A 20345-nucleotide genomic window follows, 5' to 3' on the forward strand; every position below is an offset into this window, starting at 1 on the left:
ATTCCTCGATTATGTATAATCCGTATGAAATGCAGTCTCCTTGCTGTATTTCCCTGACACATTCATAATTATTATATCTGCCGGTGCGCTGTGGCAAGCTTTTTTGATATAAAAAAATATATATTTAGACATTTCCTCTTCATTAACATTTGTCAATGGGTATCTTCATTTGTTTTGCTCTACCTGATCTCATGACGAAATCGTACCTGTGGGAACTTTTTTACAAGACGCGAAATACGTACCAATAAGTACACATCACTGCAGTTTCCAACAGAAATGAACACTAGAGGTGGTAAAACAGCAAGCATTTGTAATCGTTTTCTTACACAGTTATGATTACAGCTCCATGCGTTTCACTTTTTGGAGGTAACAAGCTTGCTCGGTAGCTCAGCTGCCACGGAATTGGACTTAGGATGTGGAGTCCTTGGGTAAGAATCCCTTGAAAAACATGACTCACGATGAAAGAGCTGAAAGATGAGACATTGTAAAAAACAAGCTAAAACGACATGTTTGCGATTGCCTTTTTACGTCACATTAACGTTTTGTTCATACTATCGGGTAGGTTTAGTGCAGTGTAAATAAAAATAATAAAAAATATAAAAGTAATACATCTTTCGAATCTGTAAAGACTACATTTATTTTTGTGCACCCACAATAACAACGAAACGCTGTGCTTTTGTAAAATAACTAAAGCAAACGGGATGTGCTTTCTCTGTCTCTGCAAACTTGAGCGTGAAACTTCAAAACTCCATGTATACTTGCCTTACAGACATGAAAATATATATAGAGAGAGTGAAATGTCTAGCCTACTTTTAAATAAAAAAATTCCAATAGAAAACAAATATTCTTAGATTATGTATAATCCGTATGAAACATGCATACAGGCGCATCAACACTGCGGAGATGGCGAGTCAGTGTCCCGACTTCATCTCTTAAGCCAATAAATTATTCAAACGTTTATGCAGTCTCCTTGCTGTTTTTCCCTGACACATTCATAATTATTATATCTACCGGTGTGCTGTGGCAAACCTTTTTGCGTGCGCTATTTAGGCAATCAAAGGATCATTATTATGATTACTATGGTTTATTAATAAAAGTACAACTAATAGTCAAATAATGCTTAAAATTAACTTTTTACTAGTCGACCAGAAAAAAATCTAGCCCTACTAGAATCACTACCTTATTGTATAGTTTATTTAGAATTTCATTATACTTATATTTTTAGTGACGGTGCTTTAAATCCACCAGTACATTTCAAGAAAGTTACTAACTGTGAGTTTTGTGCATTAAAAGTCTGTTTATTTGTTGAATATCTGTCTGTGGTCTGTGTGTTCTTGCATTGAGCCTGTGCTATTTTTGAAATATTGGCCTTTATACACATGCAAACGTTTTTGGCTGTTTCGTCTCGCCAGATGCCTTTTTTTCAGTATCTTACGTCATGAGCATTGCATTACTGAGAGTGTCACGCTGACACTTTTCGAAACTCCTGTATTCTGCTCTATTGTTGCACTTAGAGTTTTAAACACAAGGCATATCTTCTTTAAACGGACACAAAGAAATTCTTTTGGTCCTATTTATGCACATCTTTTGTCTCGCATTGTCGTTTTTTCAGCGTCTTACGCCATGAGCATTGCATTGTTAAGATTGTCACATTGACACTTTTCGAAAACCCCTGTATTCTGCTCTCAGATTTTTTACCACAAGGCATGTCCTCTTGAAACGGATGCAAAGAAATGCTCTTGATGCTCTTTATACATGTCTTTTTTAATAACTACTGATTTTTGAATATGTATATGCTATAGTAGTCAAACTGATTAGGAATAAAATAAGGGTGAGTAAATTAAAGATTTTTAATTTTTGGGTGATCTATCCATAACAAAGCAGTAAAAATTGAGTCTTACAGGTAAACCGGTGCACCCTCCACTCAGTTTGCCGATTGACGTAAATGACTCTTTAACGATCTCAGTGTGAATTGAAATGGGTGATCCTCTGGTCTCAGCAAATTTGATATTCAAGCAGTCAGCCAGATTGCAGTGTAGTCTCTCTCTCTCTCTTTCTCTCTCTCTCTCTTTCTCAGACACACACACCCTCCCTCTGTCTTTGTGTGTGTGTGTGTGGTGGTATTCTTGCAATTACAGGGTGGGCAGGGGAACAGGCAGAGGGAGAGCCTGCACCCATACAGGCATGATATAATAGCAGAGGTTTACCACTAGTATGCAGCTGCCAAGGTTTGAAAATATCAGCCACTATTTAGTGCCTCCATAGACCCACTTTTTATGATATGGTCTCGTATACCCAGCCTATGTCTTTTAAATAGTATGGGTTTTACCTTGTGACTGTTTTGATGGTAGGAACACTTCTTAGCACGGTCATTTGTACAAGCAGCATTAAATGCTCTTAGTTCTTTTTAAAGAGAGGAAAGCTTAGTGTCTCGATTAACAATTTTTCCATCCAAAGTGCAGCAATTTGTGGGCTTTAATGACTGAGGAGATTTTATTTTCACCGCTCGGTGTTTCTCTCAAAATATGTTTTGCACAGCTCCCATTCCGTAGCCTATAATTTCTCTGTGTTTTCCAGTGATCTTCACGGAAATGTGTTCTTTTGTTTTGCTTTCAGGACACTGTGATTTCTTGCATGAGGTTAAGCTGCAGCGTGTTGTTGTTTACTAAACAAGAGTGACTGTTAAAGGGATAGTTTGGCCAAAAATGAAAATTGAACCTGTATGGAGATCCAGTTTTGTTTTGGACCCCATTGGCTTTCATTGTATGGGCAAAAAGTCTTCTAAAGATGTGTTATTTTCCAATCTTTTCACAAGCTTAGTGAGTTTTGCTTTGTATCCATGCAAGGTTACTAGGAAAGAACATGGAATGGAAGTGACGAAACTATCTGTAAAATAATGTTTACATGAAACAAACAAGAAGTACGCCAGTAATACAGCACCAAAAGTTCAACTGCTTAGAAAAGAAGGCTTACAAAAACTGAATTTGCATACTGAAGAGTTCATGTAAATGCTTTAACAAAAAGAATCTTCACCATCCAGTACACTTTCTTTTTGACTTTCATTATAGTTGCATTATTGAGCATGCTTTTTTTTTTTTCGAAACTCATGAATCAGAATGATATTTTTTATATTATTTATTTATTATATTACTAACAAAACTAACAAAAAATCATTGCATTTAAGTTTACACTACCCTTAAAAAGTATGAGTCAGGTTATTTATTTTTTATTTTTGAAAACTCTTAAATCTGAATTTTTCTTAGTTGTAATCAACAGCATGACAAACATGCTTTTGACATTTATTTTTAAATTATTAGTTTTTGTAATAATTTTTGTATCATACTTAACACAGGCTTTTATGGTCATTTTTTTGCAACAACAATAACAAAAAAATCATTGCATTTATGTTCACACTGCCATTAAAAAGTATGCTTTTTTTTTTGGAAACTCATGAAAAATAATTATTCTTAGTAGAAATCAACAGCATGACAAACATGCTTTCGATATTTATTTTTAAATTAAATTATATTTTTTAATAATTGTTGTATCATATTAATACAGGCTTTTACGGTAATTTTTTAACAACCAAAAAAGTCTATGCATTTATGTTTACACTACCATTAAAAGGTATGGGTCAGGTTTTTTGTTTTTTTGAAAACGTATTAATTAGAATTATTAATATTAGTAATCATCCACATGACAAACATGCTTTTGACATTTATTTTTAAATAACTTCTTTATCACTTTTGTATTATATTTAATACAGTCTTTTATGGTAATTTTTCACAACTAAAAAAATCATTGCATTTAAGCTTACAGTATTATTAAAAAGTATATTTCTATTAATTATTTCTTAATTTATTTATTATTTTATAATGTTTATATAATTTTTAATTCAAGCTTTTATGTTGCATAAAAAATTACATTTATGTTTACTTTACCATTAAAAAAGCATGGGTCAGGGTTTTTTTAAAGAATTAATTATTTTATTTAGCAGGGATGCATTAAATTGATCAAAAGTGAAGACATGTACATTGTTCTAAAAATGTGTTTTGAGCAGCAAATCAGCATATTAGAATAATTTCTGAATGATGCTGAAAATGCTTTGCATCACAGGAATAAATTACATTTTTTTAATGTACTGAAGTAAAAAACTTTTTTTTAAAATAGCAATTATATTTCTATATATTTATAAAATATTATTTTGTGGGATAGCATATATACACTTTTTTTGTAAAAGGATGTAGAGGTATTTAATTTCAACATAAATAAAACATGCACAGTACAGTATGAAGCAAGAATATTTTTGCTGTTTTCCCAACTAAGAAGAAGAAAAATGATCATTTTTCCAGCTTAATAGCTTTAAAACTGTCACAATTCTTGAGTTTAACATCATTGTGTCTTTGATGGGACCCCTTATGGACCCTGTCTGTTCTCTTTCTCTTCCCAATACCTTTTTTCAATCATTCTCTTCCATTGTCTTAACTGCCAGCTCGCCAGAATATCATGTTTACATGAATCAGCAAATACCTCCAGTATGTTCAAATAAACATGCAAAGGGCACAGGCGCAGATTAAAGAGACCTATTAAACAGTAAAAAACTCCTAAATTGCCTGTTGGTGTTTTTCATCTTGTTCCAGCGGATTTATTAGGCAAGGTGCTCAGACAGTTAACAGAGAGGACAGTCGGAGCGTCCCGCAGTGTGATGCGGGGGTCTGTATGGTGCTCATTATGGATGTGAAGCACGGGCTGTGTGGCACAGCACTCTCAGCCTGCTGCAGTTGAGAAAGAAGGCCTCCCGCATGGGGCGTAATTAAGGCTGGGGAAAACACGAGCCCTCATTATCTGCCGTACGCGATCTCCCACTACTGTACTTCAGTTATGACCTTTCAAGGGTTCTCCTGATGGAAGTGATGTCAGCAAGAATTGACAGATGGAACTGGTTAAGAGCATCCCTGCTGAACTAAAAACAGCTAAAAACAGCTTTGGCTGGTCTTAGCTGGTTTAAGATGGAAGTAGCTGGTTTTAGCTAGTCTCCCAGTCTGACTAGGCTGGAAAAGTGTCCAGAACCCCTCTAAAGCCAGCCTTCTGACCAGCTATGACCAGCTAAAACTAGCCAACTAGTTTTAGCTGTTTTTTTTCACTAGGGATATAACGTTTTAAACTGATTCACAGTAACAATTTATAGTTAAGGAGCTTTTCTCTCAGCTACAGTTGAAGTCAAAAGTTTACGTACACCTTGCAGAATCTGCAAAATGTTAATTATTTTACCAAAATAAGAGGAATCATACCAAATGCATAAGATATTTCACATAAGAGAAAAAATAATAGTTGAATTTATAAAAATGACCTTGTTCAAAAGTTTACATACGCTTGATTCTTAATATACTGTCTTGTTACCTGAATGATCCACAGCTTTTTTGTTTAGTGATAGCTGTTCATGAGTCCCTTGTTTGTCCTGAACAGTTAAACTGTCTGCTGTTCTTCAGAATCCTTCAGGTCCCACAAATTCTTTGGTTTTTCATCATTTTTGTGTATTTGAATCCTTTCCAACAATGACTGTATGATTTTGAGATTCATCTTTCACACTGAGGGCCACTAAGGGACTCATATAGACTATTACAGAAGGTTCAAACGCTCACTGATGCTCCAGAAGGAAAAACTATGCATTAAGAGCCGGGGGTGAAAACTTTTGAAGCTACAGAAAATACTTGTTTCCAAGAAGATAAAATAAGTTAAATTTACTCTGATCTTCAAATTCTTCTGAAGCATCAGTGAGCAAACCTTCTGTAATAGTTTAATATGAGTCTCTCAGTTGTCCTCAGTGTGAAAAGATGGATCTCAAAATCATACAGTCATAATTGGAAAGGATTCAAAGACACAAAAATGCTAAAAAAAACAGAGTTTGTGGGACCTAAAGGATTTTTCTGAAGAACAGCAGGCAGTAAACTATTCAGGACAAACAAGGGACTCATGAACAACTATCACTAAACAAAACAAAAAAAAACACTGGATCATTCAAGTAACAACAAAGTATTAGGAATCAAGTGTATGTAAAAATTTGAACAGGGTCAGTTTTACAAATTCAACTATTATTTTCTCTTGTGAACTATATGTAAATATCTTTTATGTGAAATATCGTATTCAGGTCAGTACTAAATAAAAAATAACATGCCTTTTGTATTAGTAGAAAAAAGTTCTTTAGATGATTAAAATGTTCTTCACACCAAAAAATGGTTCTTTTAAGAAGGTTCTTTGAGGAACCAAAAATGGTTCTTCTGGTGCATTGCTCCAAACCCACCTTTTGGAATCTTCTTTAGAATGTTGAATGGAAACTTGACAACCGTTAATCTATTTCCTGTATCATTATTCCTGATGATCTGATCTGTATCTCTCCAGGTGTGTGGGCCAACAAGGTTGTGGTTCCTGAGCAGGTGACTGCAGTGCTGGGGAAAAACGTTACTTTAACCTGCAGGGTGGAGGTCAGCACAAACCTCAGTCTGACCCAGAGTTCCTGGGAACGGCGGCTGCCCTCCGGCACCGTCACTTTAGCCGTCTTCAACCCCCAATACGGGACCTCCGTAGCTGACGAGTACAACAAACGTGTGCACTTCATCAAGCCCTCAGTGCACGATGTGTCCATTGTCCTGCAAGGCGTGGGATTTGCAGACATTGGGACCTACACTTGTAAAGTGGTCACCTTCCAACTTGGAAACATGCAAGCATCCACAACTGTGGACATTATGGGTGAGTATATCTTTGTGAACAGTTCTTACATTATATAACCATATAACTGTGAATTCTTTGAGGCGAATCATTTTGTATGTATAGTTGTTGGGCCATACATTTTTACAGAGTGTTTATTTACACTAAGTGCAAATAGCCCACCTTGTTGGCAGATGCTGTTTACACAAACTTCTGTCCATGAACGGGAAAGCGTGTAGCGGTGACTTTTTTGACGCGAACGACCCGAGTTCGAATCCACCTGTTGCCAAACTCGTTCTTCTTTCTTTTCACATCATATCAGATCAGAAAGGTATTTTTTTGCAATAAAATCAAGGAAATAATCGAAAAATGGAAAATAAGTGCCTCACGAGTGTTTATCGGTTAAGGTTGGGGTAGGTGTAAAGAGGGCTTTGTTGTCCCAATAAGGCGGCATCCATTTAATCATTTTAATAAAGGTGATAATTTACACTCAATACATTATTGGTGCATACTGTTTTATATAATGTACTATAATACTGATATGTAAATATCTCCCACTTGCACAAAGTAGTATATATAGAACCTAACTAATATTATTGCAAAGAAAATACTATTTTTACATAGTGTAAATATATATACTGCTATTTGCACTTAGTGTAAAAAGCATCTATTGCTATTTTAATGTTTAGAAGAATTCATGTTTGTATTCATGGGTTCTTGCTAAGAGATTTGAAACTGATGTCATATGAAATGTTTTTGTTGAAAGAAATTGTACTTTTTGTACTATTGCAATATATAGATATAATAATAGTAAATAAAAATTAGTATGCATCATATTATTATTTATTTACAAATACAGAAAACCCTATATCATTATTATTATTATTTATACATTTATTTATTTTACCCAGATTTGTTTGTTTTTTACGCAAACATTAACAATAATAAATCATAGATAAAAATATTTATATATTCATTCATTCATTCATCCTTTTATTTATTTTATCATTCAAAGAGTGACATTAAAGACATTTGTAATGTTACAAAATAATTATATTTCAAACAGAAGAGGTTCTTTTGAAACTCTATTCATCAAAGAATCCTAAAAAAAAGAATATGTTGATTTACACACACAAAAAAAAAAAAATGGGGAGCACAGTTGTTTTCAGCATTGATAATACGTCATGTTATCCAGCCACTAACGTTTTTCTTGCAATTCTGACTTCTGAGGGGGGGAAAAAGACTTTGCGAGTTTGTATCTTAAAATTCTGAGAAAATATTAGTATTTTTCCCCATCAGAACAGGACATTATAACTTGCAATTTGCAAATTTATATCTCACAATTCTGAGAGAAAAAAAAAACTGAATTCTGAGATATAAACTCGCAATGGTAAGAAAGAAAAAGTCAGAATTGTAAATTTGTATCTTGCAATTCTGAGTTTTTTTTTCATACAATGGCAAGTTTATATCCTGCAAATTCTGAGGAAAAAAGTGTTTATTTTTCTATTCTAACACATATGTTTATTTATTTATGGGTTTATTAATGCATTTATGCAAGGCACTTAAATGTGATTAACTAACATTCCAAAAATCCTCTATTGAAAACAAGACTAGTATTATAGCGAAGTGATTTTGAAACTTCAGTTGGAATGGCTTATTTTTGTAGATTGTAATTATAGAAAGGACTGGAAACACCCTTCACAGAGCCCCTTTTCTGCTCGAGTGAAATGAAGTGTTGTCAGACGCTACAGAGATGACAAAAATATCTGTCACACACTGGCATCATAGCACATTCCTTCTATTCTGTTTTGCGGGGCGCCATTTTAGTTGTTTATTTCCTGCATTCCCAGCCAAACTAAATCTAATTTTTTTTCTTTATTATAAGTGGTAAAACATCAGAATTTTATCGATCCGGTCTGAAATTCCATTACTGATTTTGACGTTAAGGCAAAGCCCTATTAGTCCTTGGCATTTTCACAGAAAAGGGAAAAAGAAATTTACTCCCTAAACCGCTAAAACTATAAAAGCACTGGCCCATCAGCTGCTTCGAGTTTGTGTGTTTTTTGCACACAAGCTTGAAGCCACCATCCCTATTCCTGCAAATTTAACAATGATGAATCATCGGAGGAATTCTCAATGGCCGTCTGAATTTTTACAATAAAACACATCAGATGCGGCACGCAAGCTAAGCGGTATAATTTGTACCCACAATTCATTCTCTTCCCTTTTTTAACATAACTACTTTGCTTTCACTTGGAGTCCATTATAATGACAAAAATTGTTTGGGGAACTGTGGTTTTGGCGATAGCCTTGGATTGCAACCCAGAGCAGGATTTGTGTGACCCAGCCCTATTTCTTGCCCCGTTTGATGATAAATCAATACTCTGACCCTCTCTAGGGCTTTCGCCCACCCACAACCTGCACATCAGATCAACTAGCTCTCATTCCCTGTCTTCTATCAGGAGGGTTGGGTGTGAATGAGTTGCCAAGATGCCCCTGCAAACTCTGAGTCAGCAGAGCTCCAGTGTGATGCAGATGGCATGGAGTTCAGGTTAGATGAATGCAGGGTGGGTCTTATTTTGGCATTCGGATGTCAGCGCTCTGTGATACACTGTGGGTCCCCACCATTCAGGTGCCGCTGGGCTATTTTTGGCATTAGGGGTCCCTGGGGTTATTTAGATTTCTCGTATATAGGAGCAGGCTGTAAACAGAGTAGAACAGGTGTGTGGAGCAGACGGCCTTGCGTGTAGGATTAAGTTGACGTTCCTGGCCCACATGGCAAAACTGTTTCTTAAGAGCGCAGCTGTTGCAATTCTCTAGAGAGAGTGATGGAGAAAGGAAAGAGGGAAAAGGACAAATTTAAATAGTATTGATACGATTTCATTAACAGTGAACTGTGAATGCAGCCTCTAAGGCCCAAATATTAGTTTTGACCTTTGCTAGTGTTAAGCAATACACTACTAGATCTGAAAGAAATTAGGGGTGCATTAAATTGATCAAAAGTGACATTAAGGACATTTGTAATGTTACAAAAGATTTCTGTTTCAAATAAAATAGGTTCTTTTGAACTTTCTATTAATCAAAGAATCCTGAAAAGAATATATGTCGATTTACACAAAAATATTAAGCAGCCCAATTGTTTTTAGGTTGGATAATAAGTAATGTTTCTTGTTAGCAGTGTTGTTTTCGTCAACGATGACGATGACGAAATCATTTCGTTGACACCACTTTTTTTCATGACGATAACGAGACGATGACGAGGTAAAAATGGCTCTTCGATGACTAAAACATGACGAGACGTGTGTGAGTTTTCGCTGACGAGACGAGAATAGACGAAATGTTAGTGCACGATATTGCACGACATTTCTGCTTATTGTGCATGCCAATTAAAACCTAAAAAGTATCTGCCGCTATGGCAAGCCATTTTAGCATTAAATACTCTTTGCCATACTAGTATAGCAAAGAGTATTTAATGCTAAAACGGCTTGCCATAGCGTCAGATACTTTTTAAGTTTTAATTGGCATGCACAATAAGCGGAAATGTCATGCATTTTAAACGTCTGACGGACCACCCACTAACATTTTCGTCTATTCTCGTCTCATCAACGAAAACTCACACACGTCTCGTCATGTTTTAGTCATCAACGAGCCATTTTTATCTCGTCATCGTCTCGTCATGAAAAAAAGTTGCGTCAACGAAATGATTTCGTCATCGTCATCGTTGACGAAAACAACACTGCTCAGAACTGTGAGATATAAACTCGCAATTGTGAATAATAATGTGAATAAAAATTCTCAGGGGGACAAAAGATTGCTATATAGTTTATATCACAGAATTTTTTTGTTAGATTTTTTTATCAATTGCTAGTTTAAATTTAACAATTCATTTTTTTATGTGTTGTTGATGTCGTTGCAATTGTGGGTTTATATCTCACAAAATCTGACTTCAGTACTTTTTGCATGATATAAAATTACAAGTTTATATCATGCAATTCTGAGAAAAAAGTCCAATTTGTGAGTTTATATCTCACTATTCTGACTTTATAACTTGCAATTGCGAGTTTATGTCATGCAGTTCTGAGAAAAAAAGTCGATAAAAGTCACAATTACCTTTTTTTATTCTTTATTCAGTGGCGGAAACGGGCTTCCATACTGAAGACTGGAGTAATAGTAACTGAAAATTTTGCTTTGCCATCACAGACATAAAATATATTTTAAAATCTATTACAATAGAAAACAGTTACTTTACATTGTTATAGTATTTCACAATATTACATACTACATAAAATATAACAGAAATGTATTTGTTTTAAAAAAAAATCATACATTTGCACTAGTAGCGGTGGTAGTGGTAGTATTTTAAAGATCAAGTCATGATTATGATATTGTCATGTAAGAAGTTCTTCTAATTTCATGCAATAATAAAAGAAGATATAATTTATGTATTTGTTAATTTTCATATAATAAATTATTCATTTTAGGATTTTATATGCATGCCTGTGTAGTGTAGTATATGGACCGCATTTATAAGGTCATGTGAATATCCTCTCAAAAAAATTTGAACAGAAAATTGAAATTGGACACTGGCTTGTAGTGTGAATGTAACCTTTGAGGTGAGTGGTCTCTTTGCTAACGTTATTTCAGAAATAAAAACAATAGCTGAAATTGAATCAGTTGTTTTAATTCAAGCGGTGTAGGGTTTTGTTGCTTAGGGCAGCTGAACATTTCACAATGATTGATTCGGCTGTAATACACGATGTGTCTTTCCTTTTGTTCTCTTTAAATCCATGCGGACTCCCTCAATAACATTAAGACACTAATATGCCACTTTCTGTAGAGACAGAAGCCACTCAGACGCACTCTGGGATGTTGTTGTTCTCCTACCTCAGCACTCAGTAATTTCAGATCATCCATTTTTAATGTGAATTTGTAGGGTTGGAGTAATAAATCAATTCTGAGTGTACTAAAGCCTGTTTCCACCCTTTACATGTTTTTTTTTTTTCTTTCCTTACTTATTTATTCATCTTGTTGTATATCATCCTGCAGGTTCCATATCAGTAGCTCATGTTGTCTGAGTTTATTGTTCAGTTTTTTTGCTTCATCTCTTTCTCATTTTCTCTCTTCAGTGGAGCCAAAGGTCTATGTGTCTCCCGGCTCCCCGGCTCTGTCGGAAGGGTATGGCGAAACTCTGGTGGCGACATGTACAGCTGAAAGGGGTCGTCCAGCAGCGGAGGTCTTCTGGGAATCAGACCTGCCGGGCCGGACAATACTCGACACTCAGCTGGAGCCTGAAGGCACTACCACCACTTTAGTACAGTACCTCTGGGCCCCCACCCGGGATGCATTTGGCCGGTCCCTCAGCTGCGTTGTTCGTCACCCGGCCCTATCCAAAGATTTCCGCATTCCCTACCGGCTCAATGTGTTTTGTGAGTGTGAATTGCTTTTATCAACACTCTCCCTGTAGAAGATCTTTACTCCTGTTTTGTATTTCAAGATCTCCATGGGTTTCCTGTAAGATACAAGGAGCGCTAATCGCTCACTTTTGCCACTTTCAAACTCACAAGATGTCAATTTAGGAGTAATTTTAACATCTTAATCCTCAGTGTGCTTCTCTTTGGCATCTTGAACTGTTTGGCTGCTGTCTGTTTGAACGTTGCGCTGCTTAATGGAGGTGCTTTATGAAATATTGATCTGAGCGAAGCAAGGGCAGCAACAGGAGCGGAAATACAAGTGGGGGAGTTCATACTGACAGAAGGAGGCTTTAGTGCTCAATAAATCACACATTGCCTTCTAAAGTGTTTAAAAGTGAGAAAACTACTTTTGAGCTTTACAACCTCATGCATGTATTAATACTAATGGTTTTATCATAGACAAAGCTGGCCATGCAAACACTGTAAAAAAAATTATTTCCAGTTTATAGGTCGCTAGAACGATAGGAGCCGGGGAGTGAAAACTTTTTTAATTTGAAGATCAGGGTAAATTTAACTTATTTTGTCTTCTGGGGAACATGTAAGTATCTTCTGTAGCTTCTGAAGGGCAGTACTAAATAAAAAAAATAGGATATCTAGGCAAATTTTGAAAAATGTGCACATCCTCATTTCGTTCAAAAGTTTACACCCCTGGCTCTTAATGCATCGGGGGTTTTTTTTGGAGCATCAGTGAGCGTTTAAACCTTCTGTAATAGTCGCATATGAGTCCTTATTTGTTCTCAGTGTGAAAAGATGGATCTCAAAATCATACAATCATTGTTGGAAAGGGTTCAAATACACAAAAATGCTGAAAAACCAAGAATTTGTGGAACCTGAAGTATTTTTTTTTTTAAGAATAGTGGGCAGTTTAATGGTTCAGGACAAACAAGTGACTCATGAACATCTATCACAAAAAAAAACAGCTGTGGGATCATTCAGGTAACAACACAGTATTAAGAATCAAGCGTATGTAAAGGTCTTGTATGTGAAATATCTTATTCAGGTCAGTACTAAATAAAATATAACATATATTTTCTATGATCCCTCTTATTTTGGTAAAATAATTAACATTTTGCACATTCTTCAAGGTGTATGTAAACTTTTGACTTCATGCTGCTCAAGCAAATTCATTTTAGGTTTTAAAATTATAAAATAGATTTTTTACTAAACAAGACAAAAATCTCAGGTTTACACACAGATTTGTGTTTGCATTGTTCAATAAGAAAGTAAAACACTAGCCATGTTGGTGAGAATTTGATCGTGTTGTTGTTATATAGACTGCTGGGGTTGAATCTCAAGGCTCTCTGTTTCACTCCTGAATCTCTTCTCTCCATATCACACGTCGGTTTATTTTCTCAGCCACAGCTAAGCCTCAGTATCCTGAGGTTTCTGTGTAATTGAGTTAGCCAATCACATCTCCCCTTGCTGTTTCTGGGACTCGCATCCAAAGCGTGAGAATGGTTTTTGTGCTCAATTTTAATGTCTTATTAGAATAATATAAGAGTTTTATTGCTGAGGAAAAAAAATTACTGAGGGCTACGTTAAGTAAATTTCCAAAGTAGTATTTATGTGGATTAAAAGGATAGTTCACCCAAAAACAAATTAATTCTGCCATCATTTAGTCAACTTTGTTGTTCCAAACCTGTATGACTTTCTCAGTCATGGAGCACAAAATGAGAATAATTTAAATCTTTTACAAAGCTATCATATGGGTTGAGAATAATTGAAATACAGTACACAACTTCAGAGGTGGCTTTTTGTCAGTGTTGTTTCATTTTCTTTGTATAGAAAAGAACAGCATAGACGTTTAACAAAATATTAGCACTGAGATGGCAATATCCATTACTCGATTTTAATCAGTATTCATTTTGATGAATCAATATTATTTCTCAAATCCCAAGAATCAGTCTTTGAATTGTAATACGTTTTTATGACAACCACCATTTGTGACCCTGGACCACAAAATCCGTCTTAAGTAGCACAAGTATATTTCTAGCAATAGCCAAAAATACACAGTATTTGTATTTATTTGGATATTAAGTAAGCATCATGTTCAATGAAGATATTTTGTTAATTTCCTACTGTAAATATATCAAAACTTAATTTTTGATTAGTAATATGTATTGCTAAGAACTTAATTTGGACAACGTTAAAGGCGATTTTCTCAGTATTTAGATTTTTTTGCACCCTCAGATTATATATCAACAATGATTATATATAAATCATGTAACAATGATTTAAATTATGTTACAGTTCCTCCAGATGTTATGGTGACGGGCCAGCAAGACGTGTGGTACATGGGACGAAAAAATGTACAGCTGGACTGTAGAGCCACTGCCAACCCACCTGCTGCTTTCTACCTCTGGACCAGGTCTGTACAGTCATCTAAACTAAAGTTTGCTACTTCCAATCTTATTGGACATGTCAAATCAATAGTGAACTTCAAGAGCTTCAGGGAATTTCTTCAGGGTGGTTTTCTGCTGCAAAACTTGTCAACAAGCTCTAGACTGATAATCATGTCTTTTGTCACTCCCCAGACTGGACGCCCCAATGCCTGCAGGTGTGGACATATCTAATGGCAGCCTGGTGTTTACTCGTCCTTTAGAGCCGAGCGACTCTGGACAATACAGGTGTGAAGTTCAGAACGATGTTGGGCAGAACTTTAAGGATGTACACTTCATGGTACAAGGTGAGTTTCTTGTAACCTTTCAGGTCCACAGATAACAGTGATGATGTTTTCTCAATGGGGGGATGAAGTTTGAGGGAGGATCACTGGGTGATAAATTATGTCCTGACATTCTATCTACTTTCTTGAAAGAGACACTATTCATACTTACCCACACAGTCATTTACTCAAGTGAGGCATTTGTCAGAAAAACGTTGGTGACTCTGTGAAGCTGGATAAAAATTACAATGTTTAAACACACTTTTTTACCTTAGAACCTCATAACTGACATAGAACATTATGTAGGCAGCAAGCTCTCTATAGTTCTCCATGGTGCACTAGAGAATTGGCTCAACTGATATTGAGTTTGCTGTTAACTTGTTGCTGAGGTAAAGAAGTTCACTTCCAGAACAAAAATTTACAGATAATGTACTCACCTCCATGTCATCCAAGCTGTTCATGTCTTTCTTTCTTCAGTCATAAAGAAATTGTTTTTTGAGGAAAATATTTCAGGATTTTTTCTCCATATAATGGACTTCTATGGTGCCCCGAGTTTGAGCTTCCAAAATGCAGTTTATATGCAGCTTCAAATGATCCCAAATGTGGCTGTAAATAATCCCAGCCAAGGAAGAAGGGTCTCATCTAGCCAAATGATTGGTAATTCTTTATTTTACAATTTATGTACTTTTTAACCTCAGGTTCTAACCTCTTGAGTAGTCTGTGCATCTCTGGTTCAAAACAATTAGGGTAGGTTAAAAAACTCTGAACAAGTGAACATTCAAAGAAGATAAAACGCTCTTTTAAAAAACTGTAAAACAGTGATGTAGGACGATTATGAAGTTGAGGGAGAAAATTAGATGGGAGTTTTTCGAAAAAAACAAACTTCAGGCAGAGCAAGACAAGTGTTTGTCACTAGATAATACCGTTCTTCCTCAGCTGGGATTGTTTAGAGCTCTTTAAAGCTGCATTTAAACTGCATTTTGGAAGTTCAAACTCAGGGCACCATAGAAGTCCACTATATGGAGAGAAATCCTGAAATGTGTTCCCCAAAAAACATGATTTCTTTTATGACTAACGAAAAAGAGTCATGAATTTCTTTTATGACTAACGAAAGAGAGTCATGAACATCTTAGATGACAAGAGGGTTTATTTTTTGTTCTGGAAGTGAACTTCTCCTTTAACAAACGAATGTCCTGAATAAATAAACCATTTATGATTTAATTGAATTATAGAGTGCTGCAGGAATCCTAAGAGTCCTAAAATGCGAAAACAAACATTTTTGGACTTTGGATTCCATTGGGTTTTTGAATATGTAATATGTAAAGAAGGTCTGTTGTTAACACAAACTATTTACACATTTTATTCTGCAACACAAAACACATCAATATTACCCCACTCATTATTTTTTTTAAAGATTTTTTAAAGCTTTTACTTGTCTTTAAAGGGAACACTGGGTATTAACTAGTAGGACTTCTACAGCTTAATATAACGTAAATTATGCTAAGAAAACCCATGAGAGATTTATGTAACTGTAAATTAAAAAATTCTCATTGTTTTATACATATTTTGGACTATGGGGGGCACCATTATTTCATTGATGTGAAATGGTTGCACTCGGTGAGCTGCTGGCACTACCTGAACTCGGACAATAAAATACTGATACGATGACCACAGCTACTAAAAAAACTTACTGTTGGCGATGGATATAATTGTAGGTTTGAACCAAATGCTGTACCATTGATTTTCCCCAAAAGGTGTCTAAACGCCTCCGGATATTGAGTGGAATCCGCACAGACAAACTCCTACAGTGGCCGCGGCATCACGACAAGCATCAACATGTTTACATCCTCCCAGGATGGCATCTGGCGTTTCTTGTCTCTGTCGTTTGTAAGCTCTTTCAGTAGCTGTGGTCTACTAAAAGTCTCAAAGGAATCAGGGCTGAAGTGGAGAGAACAAAGACGCGGGTCTTTAGAAAGTTTATCTGTCCACAGGCGTCTTCCCATTCTTTTCTTCTCTTCTTATCGTTAGGAAACCAGTGAAGACTTACATCGCTTCTCTTGTTGCCCTTCAACTGAAAATTACAATTAAAAAGTGCACAATGTGGCATTGTATCTGTATTTTATTTTCCGATTGGCTTATTCAGAGTTGGGTTGCGGTAAAAATAACAGATAGCGCCAGTAGCTCACCAAGTGCAATCATTTTGCATCACTAAAATAATGGCGTCCCCTATAGTCCAAAATATGTATAAAACGATGTGGATTTTTAAAATAACGTAAATCTTTCATGAGTTTTCTATTATATATTTCAATAAAAAAAAAAAAAACTATTTCTTCGTTATATTAAGCCATACAAGTCTTAATACCTGGGGTTCCCTTTAATGGCACTTGCTAAAAAGTAGTTAAATGGGACTACAGAGGGTTTTTGGGACATTAATTGTCATCACACCAAACTATTTATTATTCAACTTTCGCAGCCTCATTGTGTTCATACTCATACTCTTGGAAACTACTCTAACTCAGACTTTACAACTTGCAGATTTTGCGTAATGGTGGAGATGTTGAAGTCATGATTTTATTTGTGTATTTACGCTTAAAATTCATAAAAGCTGTGTTCATTTGTGGAGTTTATCTTGAACAAAACATGTAAGAATCATGAACTTTTGTTAGACACAAAACTCATTTTCTGGAATCATCCAAAGCCCAATTTAAAAATACTATTGGCTTTTTGTTGAGGAAACTAGGGTGATGCAAACTTCTATTTTCTCATAGATTTAGATTTACTTTGTTCACTAAACTTGTTTCAGCATTCTGGCAAATTTTGAAACAGCCTGGAAGAATCTGACGAAACTCACAGGATGTGTTCTTGTGTTTGACATTTGTGTTGTATCATTGAGTCTGTATTTCCTGTTACTGAATACGTGAATTCCTGAATCTCTTGTTGAAAATACTGTTAGCAGAAGCTCTTCCTGAAAGCTTGCTGAACGTGCCAAACTGTCCACACTTGGCCTGGGAGGTTTCTGCTATGACGTAAATAAAGTTGGACCAAACTCTGAGCCATTTTAATTCAATCAGCTCTTTGCCACTGTGCTTTTTACCACATATTTGGCTCTTCCTGAGGCTGCAAAACATGAGGAATCTTTATTATGTAGCTCTGTGGTTAAATCATAATCTAAATATTGTGGCAGCTTTTGGACTTTCGTAGCACAACACGGATGACAGAAGGATAGAGAAAAATTAAATGATATAGGGAAAATCAGGAACTTAGCTCCTGTTCCTTGGAGAAGTTTAGAATGACTCTCTTCAAATTAAAGTCATCCTCAGTTGATGTCCCATGCAGAAAATGGATACATCAAATAGTTCTTTTGTACCAGCCAAAAGTGCAATACTTCTATCATCCTTTCTCTTTTTAATTTCCCTGAAAAGATTTAAGTGCCAGTCTTGAAGACTTGTTCATTGGTACTGTGTCTTCACAAGCCTCCAAATTCATATAATTGTGCCCTTTGGTGCCTGAACCTGCTGTTACATCAGCAGGATTTTGTTTTCCCTCTTAGTCATTGCAGGTTCTGTCCTTTTATCTTGAATAATAACCTTTAAGTAACCACCTGCCTCTAAACATTATTTTCTCCTGAAGCTCACAGCATCTGCTGACTGTTATTTTTTTTTTTTCTCCTCAGGTTATTTTGGGACAAATTTATGAGAACAATTGTCATTTAATATTAGAGATTCAATCACTATTGGATATTTAATTATTCATGTTCATTTCCCCTGTTTTTACATTTAGATTTATTTTGTTGTCATAAAGCAAGTGTTTTTACATTGTTAAATTTAATCTTTAGCAAATCTGTCTTTCTTACTGTTGGTTATAAAGTTTTGCTTAAATTTACTTGATTCACTTTACTTTAATTTCATTTAAAGTTTGTTTTATTTCAATGTATTTCAAAATTTCCTGGCTCTTCCAAGCTTTATAATGGCAGTGAATGGGTGTTGAGATTTTGAAGCTCAAAAAAGTGCATCAATCCATCATAAAAAGTACTCCACATGGCTCCTTCTGAAGCGAATTGATGCGTTTGTGTAAGAAAAATATCCATATTTAAAACTTTATAAATCGTAATCTCTAGCTTCCGCTAACTGTTGTATGCGCATTCACAAGAGTGGATGACATAGGACCCAAAAATGAAAATTATCAAATGATTTACTCACCTTTAAGGCATACTAGATGTATATGGCTTGATTATTTCAGACGAATATAATCAAAGTTATATAAAGAAAAAATCGGGCTCTTCCAAGCTTTATAATGGTTAATTAAAGCCTTCTGAAGCGAATCAATGCACACAAGAGAGTGGAATTTCAGCAGATGACGTAAAACCCAAAAATGAAAATTATCCCATGATTTACTCATGTAAGAAAAATATCTATATTTAAAACTTTATAAACCAAATCTCTAGCTTCTGCAAACTGTTCCAGCGGATGACGTAGGACCCAAAAATGAAAATTATCCCATGATTTACTCATCCTCAAGCCATACTAGATGTATATGGCTTTATTCTTTCAGGCGAATATAATCAGAGTTATATTTAAAAATGTCCTGGCTTATCCAAGCATTGTAATGGCAGCGAATGGCTGTTGAAATTTTGAAGCCCAAAAAAGTGCATCCATCCATCCATCATAAAAAGTACTCCACATGGCTCCGGGGGGTTAATAAAGGCCTTAAGAATTGAATCGATGTGTTTGTGTTAAATATGGATATTTTTCTTATGCATACTCATCTATTCGCTTAAGGAGGCCTTTATTAATCCCCTGGATCCATGTGGAGTACTTTTTATGATGGATTGATACACGCTTTGGGCTTCAAAATCTCAACAGCCATTTACTGCCTTTATAAAGCCTGAAGGAGCCAGGACATTTTTAAATATAACTCCAATTATATTCGTCTGAAAGAAGAAAGCCATATACATCTAGTATTGCTTAAGGATGAGTAAATCATGGGGTAATTTTAATTTTTGGGTCCTACGTATTTCGCTGGAAAGCCAGTCTTTTGTGAATGTGCATACAACGGTTAGCGAAAGCTATAGGTTACGGTTTATAAAGTTTTAAATATGAATATTTTTCTTACACAAATGCATTGTTGATTCGCTTTAGAAGGCCTTTATTAATACCATGGGTCCATGTGGAGTACTTTTTATGATGGATTGATACACTTTTTGGGCTTCAAAATCTCAACAGCCATTTACTGCCTTTATAAAGCCTGAAGGAGCCAGGACATTTTTAAATATAACTCCAATTATATTCGTCTGAAAGAAGAAAGCCATATACATCTAGTATTGCTTAAGGATGAGTAAATCATGGGGTAATTTTAATTTTTGGGTCCTACGTATTTCGCTGGAAAGCCAGTCTCTTGTGAATGTGCATAAAACGGTTAGCGAAAGCTAGAGATTACGGTTTATAAAGTTTTAAATATGAATATTTTTCTTACACAAATGCATTGTTGATTCGCTTTAGAAGGCCTTT

The 20345-nt window shown here is 35.4% G+C and overlaps 1 protein-coding gene across 1 annotated transcript; it reads left to right on the forward strand.

Moving 5' to 3' along the window:
• Positions 1–903: 903 nt before the first annotated feature.
• LOC141284365 (nectin-3-like protein) lies at positions 904–16877 on the forward strand. Its single transcript, XM_073817362.1, has 7 exons — positions 904–910; positions 1530–1589; positions 6400–6747; positions 11832–12131; positions 14427–14544; positions 14711–14862; positions 16867–16877. Exons 1-7 carry the CDS (start codon positions 904–906, stop codon positions 16875–16877), a joined length of 996 nt encoding a protein of 331 aa, XP_073673463.1.
• Positions 16878–20345: the final 3468 nt, after the last annotated feature.

This window comes from Garra rufa, chromosome 14, assembly GCF_049309525.1.
Source record: "Garra rufa chromosome 14, GarRuf1.0, whole genome shotgun sequence".
Classification (NCBI taxonomy): domain Eukaryota; kingdom Metazoa; phylum Chordata; class Actinopteri; order Cypriniformes; family Cyprinidae; genus Garra; species Garra rufa.

Bases quoted from the DNA above. Each gene is read 5' to 3' on its own strand.
- LOC141284365 (XM_073817362.1), top strand. The intron at 6,748-11,831 runs GTGAGTATATCT...TTCTCTCTTCAG, and splicing joins CACAACTGTGGACATTATGG to TGGAGCCAAAGGTCTATGTG. The intron at 14,545-14,710 runs GTCTGTACAGTC...GTCACTCCCCAG, and splicing joins GCTTTCTACCTCTGGACCAG to ACTGGACGCCCCAATGCCTG.